At 55.7% G+C, this 15,090-nt stretch overlaps 1 protein-coding gene across 8 annotated transcripts in view; it reads left to right on the top strand.

The window, feature by feature from the left end:
* Bcl9l (BCL9 like) overlaps nt 1–15,090 on the top strand; it is a 30,629-nt gene that overhangs the window by 12,220 nt on the left and 3,319 nt on the right. For 5 of the 8 annotated variants that reach the window (XM_050156185.1, XM_050156189.1, XM_050156188.1 and 2 more), the window contains 7 exons: nt 4,690–4,791; nt 6,010–6,395; nt 7,006–7,125; nt 11,516–11,726; nt 11,909–11,993; nt 12,074–14,363; nt 14,698–14,979. In XM_050156185.1, coding sequence (XP_050012142.1) covers nt 4,766–4,791; nt 6,010–6,395; nt 7,006–7,125; nt 11,516–11,726; nt 11,909–11,993; nt 12,074–14,363; nt 14,698–14,979 — 3,400 coding nt within the window. In that variant the 5' untranslated portion in view covers nt 4,690–4,765. Of the gene's footprint in view, nt 1–2,516; nt 3,816–4,689; nt 4,792–6,009; nt 6,396–7,005; nt 7,126–11,515; nt 11,727–11,908; nt 11,994–12,073; nt 14,364–14,697; nt 14,980–15,090 lie in introns of those variants that run through there. The other 3 variants (XM_050156192.1, XM_050156194.1, XM_050156191.1) reach the window with 2 other exon arrangements.

Here is a 15,090-nt window from a genome sequence, read left to right on the forward strand (position 1 = left end):
GTGGGGCTAATTCCAGCCACTACCGTCTGCTCTGCTGGCTCCTGCACTCCTTTCCTTCCTGTGAAACCAGAGCTGGGTTGGGCCTAGCTCAGGATTTCGGTGGATTTAAAGAGGCAGCGCCATCTCTGCCAGCCTGGCTTCCTCTCCCCCTCCCCAGATAGGGTCTGGGTCAAAGCGATCTGGAGGACTTTGAGCACCTCCTTTGCCCTGGGCTAACCCCTGGCCTTGGTCTCTGTCAGGGTACTAGACTTCTGGCACTCCTCTCTCCCAGAGCCTTGGGCGGGTGGGGTGGGCGGGGGTGGGCTGTGGTTTCCTGTGTTGGCTGTTTGTGCCTGGCCCAGAGTGCCCGCTGCCTGCCTGGGCTTCCTGCCCTGTCTTGTTTCCTAGTGCCCCCCCACCCCTCCTCACCCCTCTCCCTAGGGGGAGGGAGTAGCTAGGGATGGGGCAGCAGTCTTTTGGGGGCACCCTACTGCCAGGGCATGATTGCTTCCTGAGGTCTGGATGCACAGGTAATGGTGGGCTCTTCTGGCAATGTCAGTTACCCCTGTTATGCCCAGGTCTGCGGAGTCCCCCAAGACCAACCAGGAGATCGAGTCCCCATGTAAAAGCAAAGAGACTTTATTCTGTGCAAGTTTGCAAACTCAGTCTCTCCGCATGTCCAATGTATTGGAATAAACTGATAGCCCTGGGCTCAGTTAGAGTCAGGTTTTTATAGAAGTAAAGGTGGGGGTGAGGGGTTTCTAAGGCTCAGGACCCCTGATTGGCTGACATTTGTCTAGGGGTGGCAGCTGATCCACAGTGGTCCACGAAGAGCAGACCGGAAAGAGATCCCACAGGTGCTCTGTGCAAAGATTCTGAATTGCACATTTTTGGGATCAGCAGACTTCTCCTGGTCCTGCGGGGTTAGGATTGTTTGACCTTACCTGGGGCTATAGGTGGGGCATGTTGGCTAGAAACTCTGCTGGTAAAACCTCCCCAGCAAAACTGTTTTTTTTTTTTTTTTTTTTTTTTTTTTGCATGGACTCCTGGGAGGGGAGTTGTTGCTAGGAACCCAGGCCAGGGGACCCCAACCCCGTGAAGCCTGGAAGTCTCCATCTAGAGGGTCCCTAACAGAATAACACCCTGGGTCCTTCAGCAGATTTCCTTGAGCTACTCTCTAAATCCCTGACCTCCCCACCCGGCTGAGTCACCACCTCAGGGAGAGGGAGTAACTTGAGTACTGGAGGAGGGTTTCTGAGGATCAGGGGAGTCCTGACACCCAGGAGAAAGGGGAATTGGGACGTTATCTGGGGAGCTGAATCTCCTTCAGCCAGAGGCCAAGAACCCTGTCCCATGTATCTGCATGTGGGGACATGGGCCGTCCAAAACATTTCTCACTTCTTCTTTGTTGTGTTTGTTTTTGGTTTCCTTGGTCTTGCTAAGATTGTACAGAGGTCCTCTGATGAAATATTTGCTCTACTGATGACATCACTAGCCCTGAAGTAAAATGTATTTTGTGTGGTGGTGATGGTGGGGGTGGGGGTGGGTGAAAGAGATAGCATCTCACTACAAAGCCCTGGATGGCCTGGAATTTGGTATGTAGACTGGGCTCCTCTTGAAATCACAGAAAGTCAGCCCATATCTACCTAATTGAAGACATAAACCACCATACCCAGGAAGAAATATTTATTTTGTGGAGAGACTTACAGTATGATTTACTGTAGAGTCTTATTGTAGAACTCATTGTGTAGCTTGTGCTGAACTTGAATCCATAGAAATCCTCCTGCCTCAGCTTCCTGAGCCACAGTGCCTGGCTTCTCTGAGATGGTTGTGAGCAAGGCAGAGAGGCTAGTGGGCTGGCTGGCTTGGTCAAGCAGGCTCCCAGCATAGAAGCAGGCAGATTACCACTGTGTATATGAATGCCTGGCCAGCTGGGGGAGAGTTGTGTTAAACAGGGGTGGCACAAGATACCTGGAGCTCCGCCTCCTGCTGGGGTTGTTCTCACTAACCCCTAATCTGTGGCTCACAGTAGAGGCAAGCGACCCCACTTCAGAACCCACTAAGTATCTGGCCTGGATCCTGTCTCAGCCTCCCAAGAACAGGGACCACAGACCCATGCTGGCCCCAGTTTCTTTGTCTTGGCACCTTTGCTCCAGGCACATTCTCATGGGCTTGCTCCTGGCCTTTCACTTAGGTGACTTGCACCTGCTCCCTGTTTGTGAGCTCACGTCACCTTTCCACACTCTGAGAGGATTGTGTTCCCAAAGCTGCAGTCTTCCCTGACAGGCCTTATCTCCAGGGCCTTCTGGCCTGGTGCTGGGACGGCTCCTTGTGCATTCATTGCTGAAGAATTGCCATTATCAGCCCACCTACCTGCCAGTGTGGGACTGAGTCTAGAGGAAGTGGGGTCTTTGGGAGCCAGGGCTGACTCCTGTAGGGCAGACAGGGAGATGGGAAAGTCCTGACTTGTCTGTGCTTGACTCAGCTTGCCTTGCAGTTGGGTGGGAGCAGGAGGTGGAGTCCTGGGGGGGGGCACGTTTAAGATTAACTGGGGCCTCAGGGAGACAACTAAGTTCCTAGCAGCCCCTCCCTGGATTAGTAGTTTTTTGTTTGTTTGTTTTGTTTCTTTTCTCCAACTGGTAGCTTTTTAGGGAAGGTTTTGAGATAAAATCCTGCTAGGTAGATGAGGCCAGCAGGAACTCATTCTAACATAGGTTGGGCTTGAACTTGTGATTGTCCTGCCTCAGCCTCCCAACTGCTGGGATTATAGGTGTGAGTCACCATGCCAAGGCCAAGTCTCCAGTTTTTGAGACCCTTAACAGAAAGTAGGAGATGTCCTTTCCCCTGACCATTCCCATCCCCTTGATAGGCTCTGGGGCTCAAATGGGAAAAGCCCACCGATTTGATTTAGGCTGAGATGAACAGTCATGGCTCCACCGGGACACTGTAGTACCTGGAATGGGGGTTCTGGGTTGCCCATGCTGTCATGGGACCCAAGAGGAAACAGCTTTCTTTTCCCAGACCTCAGTTCCTCTTTGTGAAACTGGGTAGATAGCTCTAAGAATCAACCAGGCAAGGAGGTGAGAGCGGAAGCTGCGTGTCCATCATTCACCTGCCTGGTTTTCCCCAGGAGTCCCCAGTGATTCCTGCTTCTGATCTTCCCTGGTTGTGTTGTGGTATGCCTGTGCCTGTGTGTGTGTGTGAGGGGGGGGGTGACAGCTGCAAGCTAGGCCCTGGACTTTGGAACCTTCTTTTCCAGGTACAGAAGTGGAGTGGGAAGGCCAATGTTCCACAGGGGTTAAGTTAAGGTTAGACGTCCACAGTGTACCTTGTCGGGCCCCCTTACTCGGAGGTCCCAGCCTAGCTTCTCACAGCTGAGCAGGGAGCCGGAGTGTGCACGGGTGTTTCTAGCTGGACCTGTCAGGGGAAGAAGCTCTAGGGTCAAAGACTCCTCCCCTTCCCTCCCCCACCTTTTACCGGGATCGCTGCTGGGGGCGGGGAAAGGGGACAGAGCTGGGGGCGGTTGGGTGAGGCGTCTGTGTTTGTGTAAGTCAGCTTGTTGGTGTATCTACGGCCCACTGTGCATTCTTTGTGACTGTCGGGCTCAACTTTCTATGGCTCCCCCGTGTCTGGGTCTCAGTCTTCACATCTGCTCAATGAGTCTGCCGGCTCTCACTCCTCTGGGCTGCCGGCTGTCTGTATGCCCCAGGCTGCCCGGCGGCTCCCGCTGGTTCGCACTGCCCAGTCCCTCGGGCACACCTCCGCCAGCTGGCCGTGAGCATCTCTAGTTTCCTGGGCTCCGTGCGTGTCTTTGTCTCCCTGTCCACGTGTGAGCTGTAAGTGTGCGTGAGTCAGAGTTAGGGTGCTTGTGCCCCAGCTTTGCGTGCCCAGTCTGCCCGGCCGGCTAGTTCCCAGTCAGTCCTTAGGGGACTTGTCTGTGTGTCTGTCCGCACGCCCTCCAGTGGGCCTGTGAGATCCACGCTGCAGCCCTGCCCGCCTCCCTCACCCTCGCTCGCTGCCTCGCTGGCTCTCTCGCTCCTTGCTCGCTCTGTCTCTACACTCTGGCTCTGCCGAAGGGGGAGGGGTGGGGGTGCAGGGGAGGGGGAGGGGAGGCTCCTGCATTCTTGCGGTCTGGGAGGAATCTGAGCCAGCGTTACTGGTCTCCAGAAGAGCCCAGCTGCAGCCCCGGGGCCCCGCCAGGCCTCTTGCTGCCCGCCCGGGCCTGCCGGGATGGGCACGGGCTAGGCCTGGAGCTGGGGGCGGGGCAGGGTAGTGCCCCCACCCCGGCCCCTAGAAGGCTGCAGCGCCCGGGGACAGGGCGCAGTGTTGGGGCGGGGCGTGAGGGATTCCCGAATCCTGGGTAAGGGGCGTGTCTGGGAGCGGGAGTCCCCCAGTGGGCCAGAGCAGACCTCGCACAGCCACCCCAAGCGTCACTTTTGCGACCTAGCCTATTAGTGAATTCTGACTCTGCAGCCCTCGGGAGGGGGAGGTGTCCAGGGTGAGGGGCTTGCTAGATACTGCAAGCTCCTTGAGGACAAGGTGCGGGAGGGATGAGGACTGGACTGGTCTTTAGGATAGAGAAGTCTCTTTCCACTCCTACTCTACCCTATCCAGTTCCGTAGTCCCGGGGCTGTTGGGTTCTCCCTTCCCTCCCCTTCATACACCCCCTCCTTAAGTCACAAGTTTTCTCTTTGGGGCTTGTTGCTGCAGTCCCTGCTCCAGTACCGAGTACCTGTCTGGGCCCTGGGCACGCACAGGGGCCGTAGCCCCACTGTGTGTGGGAGCCATGAGGATCCTGGCTAACAAGACAAGGTGTGTGGGTGTCACGGAGGGTGGGATACGTGTGTCTGGAGAGCGGGGAAGGGAAGGGCCCATGGTGATGGGGCCAAACTGTGAAGCTTTGCCGGTTTGGAGAGAAGTCCCCTGAGCACCTGGCTTCCTGGCCACCAGTGGGCTGAAGGGAGGTAGAGTGGGGACGTCTGGGCCCAGGCAGGAGCTGGTTGGCAGCCTTAGCGCCTGGGCCCAGGGGGCAGAGGAGACTGGCAGCTAGCTATGCCTGATGCCTCTGGTCCTTTCTATTTCTTCCCTCCTAAAACAGTTAGAGCAGACCCCCCCACACACACACTAGTATTGGGGTGTGAGGAGGATGCCCTCCAGCCTCAGTCTAGTTGGGTGTAGGAGCTGGAGTGGGGGCGGTGCCTGCCTCCCTCCTCCTCAGGAGAAGCGGGCAGACAGGGCCAGGCGGCAGCAGCAGGGCTGAAATAAATCTGAGCTGGTGTGGAATGAGGGGGGATAAATATCCTCTCCCGTGATGTGATCTTTCCAGCGGCTATTAATAGGTCTCCGGGGAGGGGGAGGCGGTGGGGGGAGCGGGCTGGAGCTTAAAGGGCCCGCAGCCTAGGCTGCAGGAATCCTTGGCTTCAAGCAGCACTCCTCGGCTTGACATCCCCCCCCTCCCCTCCCCCCTTCTGTCCCTGCCTGCCGACAGGGTCTACTGGCCCACCCTCTTCAGGCCTTCCCCCGCAGGCTCTGGGGAGTCTTCTGGACCAGTGGGTACCACTCTCAATTGTGCTGTTCCCTACTCCCCTAGGGACTAGGACGGGGCTTGAGCAGTGACTCACAGGTCCTGTGGCCCTTCTCTGAGAGTTGTTAGGACACAGCATAGTTGAGGTTTGGGGCCTTGGAAGGAGTCTTAAACCCTAGAAGGTGCTAAGAATGCATCAGACGCTGGAGAGACCAGGCTGCTAGGGAAGCTGGTGGTGTGGAGGCTGAAGGTAGGCAGATCCTACCAACTCAGAGCCCCAGTTTCCCTTTGATTGGGCCTAGGAGATAAGGAACATCCTCCATCTCCGCTCCCCTAAGGGGACAGAGCTCTGCTCTTATCTGAGGATCACACCGAGGCAGGGAATAGCAGGTGGTCTCCAGATAGCACCTAGCCACCCCCTACACATTAGCTGAGGCTAGGGAGCTAAAGTCCAGTCGTGCCTACCTCCTTGTAGGATTAACCTGTCCTGTCCTCCCTTCTCCCAGGTTACCCCACCCCAGGAGGCGAGAAGCTCCAGGGAGTCCGCCGCTGTCCCCTCGCGGCCACTGTCCCCCTGCCCCAGCCAAGCCAATGCACCCAGAAAATAAATTGACCAATCATGGCAAGACAGGGAATGGAGGGGCCCAATCCCAGCACCAGAATGTGAACCAAGGACCCACCTGCAACCTGGGCTCCAAGGGCGTGGGGGCGGGGAGCCATGGGGCCAAGGCCAACCAGATCTCACCTAGCAACTCAAGTCTGAAGAACCCCCAGGCAGGGGTACCTCCTTTCAGCTCACTCAAGGGCAAGGTGAAGCGAGAGAGGAGCGTGTCTGTAGACTCTGGAGAGCAGCGGGAGGCTGGGACTCCATCCCTCGACTCAGAGGCCAAAGGTACGACATCCTCTCGCCTATAGACTTTAGCATCACCAAGACCCCAACTGTTCCAGACCATCTGTTGATTAATCCCATCCTGCGCAACCATCAAACCTGGATTGTTCTTGCCCCTTTCTTCCTCTTATCTCTATCCCATCAGTCAACCAGTTCATTCCAGAGTAGGGTGGAAGGGCTGGACCACAGAGTGATTGGACTTCTGGTGTCGGCATCCTCAGCCTTCCCACCATGGCCCCTACATTGGGAGAGGGAGGTGTCCTGAGTGAATAGCAACCCCCCCCAAGCCTTTTGGGAGCAGACACTGGGGCCTGAAAGAGTCACAGTGGCTCCTCCCTGCCCCCCCCCCCCCAGCCCTAATTAGAACCAGTTGTGGTTGGGACTATGCACTACTTGGTATGGGGGGGAGGGGAGACAGGCAGCCAGGGTTGGAGAAAGAAATCAGAAACAAATGGTGGTGTGGTGGGGCCAAGGACTGGCAAAGTGCCCACCATGGTCTGGGCAGTGCCCTTTAGGGTGGGGCACTCTGGAGAATGGTCTGGGAGGGCCTCTGCCTGTGGAAGGACAGGACATCTTGGCACTCACTCTTCTTGCCTGTCTTCTGCCCGGGCAGAGGTGGCACCCCGGAGTAAACGGAGGTGTGTGCTTGAGCGGAAGCAGCCATACAGCGGGGACGAATGGTGCTCCGGGCCAGACAGCGAGGAGGACGACAAGCCCATCGGGGCCGCCCACAGTGAGTACCCTTAGTTCTGTGCCTCGTGGGGCCCTCCAAGGATGCTGCCCTAAGGGAACCTCCTGACCTAGGGCTTTAGGGGATTGTGAGAGAAGTGGTAAGGACCAGGCACCCGGGCTCCTCTTCAGTTCTACTTTAGACTGTTTTGCTACCTCCATTGCGGTAGCCCAGTCCCTGCGTTCCAGGTCTCTCCGGCCATTCCTTTCCCTTCCCCTCTTGTCTAGTCCTCTCCCCTTCACTCCTCAGTCTGGTCCACTCCATAGGGTTTCTCAGGTGGTCTCTTTCCTGGACAACTCACTACTTCTCTAACAGATTTCATGGCCTATGCTGCCACCTACTGGTCAATGGAGGATGGGCAGGGAAGGTCCTGGCTGGGTTCAGCTTGGCTTTGCAAAGCCTGGTTGTGAGACCACACTGGTTCCTTTCTCCAGCCCCTGAATGACTCTCAGAAAGTGCTCAGGGTGCATTGCCAGGACAAGTAGGTGTGAATTGATATCCATTCCTCTCTCTCCCCTTTTTTTTTTGTTTTGTTTTTAAGAGACATGGCTTCTTTGTGTAGTCCTGGCTGTCTTAGAACATACTCTGTAGACCAGGCTGGTCTGAAACTCACAGAGAATCACCTTTCTCTGCCTCCAGAGTGCTGGGATCAAAGGCGTGCACCGCCACCACCTGGCTCTAGCTCTTTAATCCATCCTTATGTACTGGAGATGGAAGACATCTGTGTCCTTGGTGTTTTCCCTCAAACTTATATCTGTTTTGAGAGAAGAGATAGCTTAATGCATAAGACACTATCCAGAGAAGCTTAAACTGTGGGCTGTTATGCTGTTTGTTGGAGACAAGATCTCAGTGTGTAGCCCTGGCTGGCCTAGAACTCACAACCATCATCCACCTCTGTTTCCCCAGGACTGGGATTAAAGGCATCTGGCGTCGCCATGCCTGGTTAGAGTGTGGGTTTTCGAAGGCAGGAATCAGGAAAGGAGGAAGAGCGTGCTGACTGCTGTGTTTAGTCCTTTGAGGAAGGGGTTGTCATGACTGTCACAGAGGACGCAGTCAGCAAATGGGGACTGAGTGGACTCCACAGCTGACTGGGACTGCAGAGGCTCCCGTGGGGCTCACTAGTGCTCGCTCCTCAGTCTCTGAACACTTGAATGGTAGAGTCTTTCGCTGTTTTCTGAGACAGGAACCTTCCTGTTACCCTGAGTTTGTTTCTGTAACATTAGACTGTGTCAGTATAGAAACTCTGAAAGATACAGAGAGATAAAAAGAAGAAGATCCCATGACCAGCCTCTTTTAAATAGACTGCCATTCAGCTGAGACCAGGTCTCGTGTAGTGCGGGCTAACCTCAAGTTTGCTATGTAGATAAGGCTGGCCTATACCTCCCAAGTGCTGGGATTATAGTCTTTTGACACCGCGCCATCCAACAGCGTTCAACTGCGCAGTTGAATTCTTCGAGGAGAGGCAGAACAATGCAGAGGAGCACAGCCCGGGCTCAGAGACCAGGCTGCTTCCCCCGGGAATGCACTTGCGATCTGTATAAACTCGGTTAAGGATTCCTCTTTCTCATCTATAAAAAACGATCTTGTCTGTATAGATTTGATGCAAGGAGAAAGAGTTCAAGCATGCAACATACTTTGAACAGCATTAGTCTGTACTGCTGTGATGGTACGAGAAGGTTCCTTCTTGTGGTAAATTCTGCCTCCCCCTCCATAGCTTCCAGAGCCTATCGTATGTCCTAGTTTATATATTCTTCTTTCAAGGCAGTGCTCGAGGTCAGCTTACTATTGGTGTGGGGCTCATGGCAACACTGCTATGGGGCGGACCAGTGAGGAGCTCATACAAGGACTCTGAACTCAGGTGGCTGCTGCCTTGGTCGAGCTCTGGTCTTATCTGGAAGTGCGGTCACTTGGCACTGCAGTCTGGGGGCTTTGGCTTGAGAGTGGATCTCCCCCTAACCTAAACCCACTGGTGACCAGTAGTGGATCATATCTATATGGGAATGGAGAGTCAGAGAAATTTTGTCTTGGTGCTAAGGGTGGCTTGGCTATTCTGGGAATGTTCCCAGTATGTCAGCCTGGGATATTGTGAAATGCGTGTTTGGTCTCGCCTTGTTCCTGGCATACTGCTCTAAAATCCTGGGAAGCTCCACGCTCATAAGTGTTCTTTTGCATATGTTATATTGACTGGTGTGGCTGCCAGCCTGAGGTAGCTTCAAGATGGAGCTGATGACTGAAAGATCAAAGCAGGATTAGAGGTTGGGGACTTTCAGTCCCACACTCCGACCTGTGTGTGAGGGAGTGGGCCTGAAGGTTCAGTTGGTGACCTGTGGCCAGTGGCTTAAATAGGACTAATGACGAGTCTGTAAAAGGTCCAGAAAGAAGGCTGGGAAGAAGTCTTCCTGAGTAAACACTTGCCCTGCTAGAATCTGTGTTGAGATTCCCAGAAGCTGGATGCAAACTGGGCGTGGTGGCCTACACCTTAATTCCAGCCCTGGTGGCAGAAGCAGGTGGATCTCTGTGAGTTCAAGGTCAACTGGGTTACCAAGCCGGTTCCAGGACTGCCGAGGTGAAACCCTGTCTCAAAAACCAACAAACAAAAACCAACCAAAACAAAAAAGAAAACTAGGTAGTGGTGGTGCAGGCCTTTAATCTGAGTACTGGGAAGGCAGAGGCAGGTGGATCTCTGAGTTGGAGGCCAGCCTGGTCTACAGAGCAAGTTCCAGGACAGCCAGGGCTACACAGAGAAACTTTGTCTCAAAAAACTGAGAAAAGAAAAACAGAAAGCCTTTTTTATATTTATTTATTTATTTATTTATTTATTTATTTGTTTGTTTATTTATTATGTATACAATATTCTGTCTGTGTATGAGCGCAGTCCAGAAGAGGGCAGCAGACCCCCCCTACAGATGGTTGTGAGCCACCATATGGTTGCTGGGAATTGAACTCAGGACCTTTGGAAGAGCAGGCAATTCTCTTAACCTCTGAGCCATCTCTCCAGCCCCAAACAGAAAGCTTTTGCATCGAGTGTAATCCCAGTGATGACAACATAGGACGTCCAGGCAGGCAGGCTTTCTGGACTCACTGGCAAGCTAGAGTGGTGTGTATGAGTTCCAGGCCAGTGTTGGCCTCTGTATGTGTTCTGTGCCCTTAAACTATATGTGTGTACATTCCTGCTTCTGCCCCCACACTCTCTCACACACACACACACACACACACACACACACACACACTCATCCCTGTAACCCTAAAACACCTTCATACATTTTTCCGAGAGCTGACTTGTGTGGGTTTCTGAGTAGTGGTGTGCTCAGAGAGGGCACAGAAACAAATGCTTCTCACCTGCCTTACAAACTTCGTTCATCTCACCTGTCTTCATTTGTAGCATCTTAATTTATGAGTGTGTGTGTGTGTGTGTGTGTGTGTGTGTACACTCCATGGTGCATGAGTGGGGTGGGTAGTTCCCTCCTTCCACCATGTGGGTCATGGGTCCCGGCCAGGCGGTGTCCGTCAGGTCTGGCAGCAGGTTCCTTTACCTAATGAGCCCTCTCCGGCTCCTGTACTATCCTTTGGTAAACTCATAAACAGCAGTAAGGCATTTCCTCCAGCTGCTCTAACATCTAGTTGAATCTGAGGGGTGAATCTCAGAAACCCCAGTTTACAGGCAGACCGTCCCTGAGCTTGGCATTGGCTTCCGGGAGATGGGCAGTACTGTGTTCCTGAGCCCCTCAGCCTATGGGAGAGACAAATGCCAGGCCGTACTGCGGGGACCGCTGCTGCAGGGATTGCTGATGGCTGTGGATGGGGACACACCCCCGTGTGATTCCTGTGACCAGCCTCAGTCTGTGAGAGCAGGAGGGACTTATTCCGTACTGCCTTTCTGGCTCTGTGACGGAAATGGACGGTTGCCTGTGACGGTTGTCCTCGGCAGGGCACAGGGGAGCTGAGTAGTGTTTCCATTTTGTAGGAGAAGAAACTGAGACAAATGCTATGTCTTGTAGAATCAAGTGAGTGGGTGGTGGGGTAGGATGAAAAGTTGTTGGTCGTTTGCATCGCCGTTACTGCGGCTTCCCTGCCTTCTTGCCGGGTCACTGAACAGTATATTCACACACACACACACACACACACACACACACACACACACACACCCCACAGTGGGAGTGCTCCAGAGCAGAGCTAAGCAGAGCTTTGATGTGTGTGCCATGTTCTCCCTCTCCTTCTCTACATGGTCATCATTCTGGCCATCTTGGGCAAAGACTGTAGGGCAAGTCAGCGTTGAGGCAGATTGTGGGGACAAATGGCCCTTTGGGTGTGGACTGTGGTGCAGGAGTGCCCACGGGTTCTTCTTCCCACACCTGGGCCACTCACTTGCTGTCCTTTTTCTCTCTGCTTGCAGATTGTAATGTAGCAGATGCGGCCATGGCGGCCCCACAGCTGGGTCCTGGCCAAACTGCCCAACTGCCCCTCAGTGAAAGCAGTGCACCAGGCCCCCCACATGGTCCTCCGCCAGGGCTTCGACCAGACGTCCCTGGGGGCGGGGGTGGGGGCGTCCCAGGAAAGCCTCCATCACAGTTCGTGTATGTCTTCACTACTCACCTGGCCAACACGTAAGGCTTCGGGCGTGTTGGGGGGTGTGGGGAGATCGGGGGGTGGGGAAAGCGGGGGAATGGGGTGGGGCCCTTGGCCCACCCATGCCCAGTCTGAGCACTTGCAGGGGGCAAGGTGGGCAAGTGAGAGGAGGTTCTCTTCTGTCCATCTCTGAACCGCTTGTGATTGCTCCCCCATGCAGGGCTGCAGAGGCCGTGCTACAAGGCCGGGCAGAGTCCATCCTCACCTACCACCAGCAGAATGTGCCCCGGGCCAAGCTGGATCAGGTGAGTGTGATTCCCTGCCTGGCTCTAAGATAGGTTAAGATGTCCCCTCATCTTAATTCTTTACCTCTGTTCTCCTGCAGGCCCCGAAAGTGCCACCCACCCCAGAGCCACTGCCCCTGAACACACCTTCAGCAGGTACACCACAGTCGCAGCCACCTCCATTGCCGCCACCACCTCCAGCCCCGGGCAGTGCCCCTACTGCTCTGCCCCCAGAGGGACCTCCTGAAGATACCAGTCAGGACCTGGCCCCGAACTCCGTGGGAGCTGCTAGCACAGGTGGTGGGACTGGGGGCACCCACCCTAACACGCCAACGGCAGCCACTGCTAACAACCCCCTGCCTCCTGGAGGAGACACTGGCAGTGCCCCTGGCTCAGCCCTCTTGGGGGATGGCACCCCCACAGGAAATGGGCAGCGGAACCTGGTGGGCTCCGAGGGCCTGTCCAAAGAGCAGCTGGAGCACCGTGAGCGCTCTCTCCAGACGCTGCGAGACATCGAGAGGCTGCTGCTCCGCAGTGGGGAAACTGAGCCATTCCTCAAGGGGCCCCCTGGAGGAGCCGGCGAGGGGGGCCCACCAGCACAAGCTCCCTCTGCCGCTCAGCAGCCTCCCTCCGCCCCTCCCAGTGGGCTGAAGAAGTACGAGGAGCCCTTGCAGTCCATGATCTCACAGACACAGAGTCTAGGAGGCCCCCCACTGGAGCATGAAGTGCCCGGGCACCCCCAGGGTGGGGACATGGGCCAGCACATGAACATGATGATGCAGAGGCTGGGCCAGGACAGCCTGACACCTGAGCAGGTGGCCTGGCGCAAACTCCAGGAAGAGTACTACGAAGAGAAGCGGCGGAAAGAGGAGCAGATTGGATTGCATGGGGGCCGCCCTCTGCAGGACATGGTGGGCATGGGGGGCATGATGGGGAGGGGGCCCCCACCTCCTTACCACAGCAAACCTGGGGATCAGTGGCCACCTGGAATGGGCACCCAACTCCGAGGACCTATGGATGTCCAGGATCCCATGCAACTTCGAGCCGGACCTCCCTTCCCTGGCCCCCGTTTCCCGGGCAACCAGATGCAAAGGGTGCCTGGATTTGGGAGTATACAGAGTATGCCCATGGAGGTACCCATGAATGCCATGCAGAGACCTGTAAGACCAGGCATGGGCTGGACTGAAGACTTGCCCCCTATTGGGGGACCCAGCAATTTTGCCCAGAATGCCGTGCCCTATCCAGGCGGGCAGGGTGAGGCAGAGCGATTCATGGCCCCGCGTGTTCGGGAGGAACTGTTGAGGCACCAGTTGCTGGAAAAGCGGACAATGGGCATGCAGCGCCCCCTGGGCATGGCAGGGAGTGGCTTGGGGCAGAGCATGGAAATGGAGCGGATGATGCAGACACATCGACAGATGGATCCCACCATGTTCCCGGGGCAGATGACTGGTGGGGACGGCCTGGCCGGCACGCCCATGGGCATAGAGTTTGGTGGAGGCCGGGGCCTCCTGAGCCCTCCCATGGGACAGTCGGGGCTGAGGGAGGTGGACCCACCTATGGGGCCAGGCAACCTCAACATGAACATGAACGTGAATATGAACATGAACATGAACCTGAATGTACAGATGACGCCCCAGCAGCAGATGCTGATGTCACAGAAGATGCGAGGTCCCGGGGACATGATGGGGCCTCAGGGTCTCAGTCCTGAGGAGATGGCTCGTGTTCGGGCTCAGAATAGCAGCGGCATGATGGGGGGTCCACAGAAGATGCTAATGCCCTCACAGTTCCCCAACCAGGGCCAGCAGGGATTCTCTGGGAGTCAGGGACCCTACCAAGCCATGCCCCAGGACATGGGCAACACTCAAGACATGTTCAGCCCTGATCAGAGTTCAATGCCCATGGGCTCTGTGGGTACCACCCGGCTCAGCCATATGCCTCTGCCCCCTGCATCCAATCCTCCTCCTGGGTCTGTGCATTCAGCCCCCAACAGGGGACTGGGCAGACGGCCTTCAGACCTCACCATCAGTATTAATCAGATGGGTTCACCGGGTATGGGGCATCTGAAGTCACCCACCCTTAGCCAGGTGCACTCACCTTTGGTCACCTCACCCTCTGCCAACCTCAAGTCACCCCAGACTCCCTCACAGATGGTGCCCTTGCCTTCTGCCAACCCGCCAGGACCTCTCAAGTCACCCCAGGTCCTCAGCTCTTCCCTCAGTGTGCGGTCACCTACTGGCTCACCCAGCAGGCTCAAGTCTCCCTCCATGGCGGTGCCTTCTCCAGGCTGGGTCGCCTCTCCCAAGACAGCCATGCCTAGCCCTGGGGTCTCCCAGAATAAGCAGCCGCCTCTCAACATAAACTCTTCCTCTACCCTGGGCAACATGGAACAGGGTGAGTCATTTGGGTGGACTTGGGTTGGAGCCTTTGTGGGGGTGGATAGGGGCTTTAGTGACATCTGTGCCGACACAGAGCTCCAGGCACATCTGGGCATCTTGAAGGGTCCCACTTGGGACTTGGATTTCCCCACTACAGGAATTACTTAAAGTGATCCCAGTGGGTCAATGGGATCACAGGGAGTCTGTGTTCAGTGGAGCATGCGTGTCCCTGAAGTGAGGTAGACATTTGGAAGGAACTGGCCTTTCCTTAGACTCTCTGAGTATGAGTGGCCGAATTCAGCCTCCCTTCCCCAGTGACCCCTGCTCTCTCTGTCTCTCCACTTCTGTAGGTACCCTCCCGCCAAGCGGCCCTCGGAATAGCTCCTCAGCACCTCCTGCCAACCCTCCCAGCGGCCTCATGAACCCCAGCCTACCGTTCACGTCCTCCCCAGACCCCACGCCTTCCCAGAATCCTTTGTCACTGATGATGTCTCAGATGTCCAAGTATGCCATGCCCAGCTCTACCCCGCTCTACCACAATGCCATCAAGACCATCGCCACCTCAGACGATGAGCTGCTGCCTGATCGACCCCTGCTACCCCCACCCCCACCACCGCAGGGCTCTGGACCAGGTATGAGGAGGCAAAGCTTCCAGGAGAGGCTACAGTGGGTTTGTCTAGCAGTTGTCCCTGTGGACATGCTGGCAAGCTTCCACAGTCTCTAGTCATGGGGGTGGTGTATAA

The sequence above is a fragment of the Alexandromys fortis genome, unplaced genomic scaffold (genome assembly GCF_014885135.2).
Source record: "Alexandromys fortis isolate MF-2015 unplaced genomic scaffold, M_Fortis_MF-2015_v1.1 scaffold_89, whole genome shotgun sequence".
NCBI lineage: Eukaryota > Metazoa > Chordata > Mammalia > Rodentia > Cricetidae > Alexandromys > Alexandromys fortis.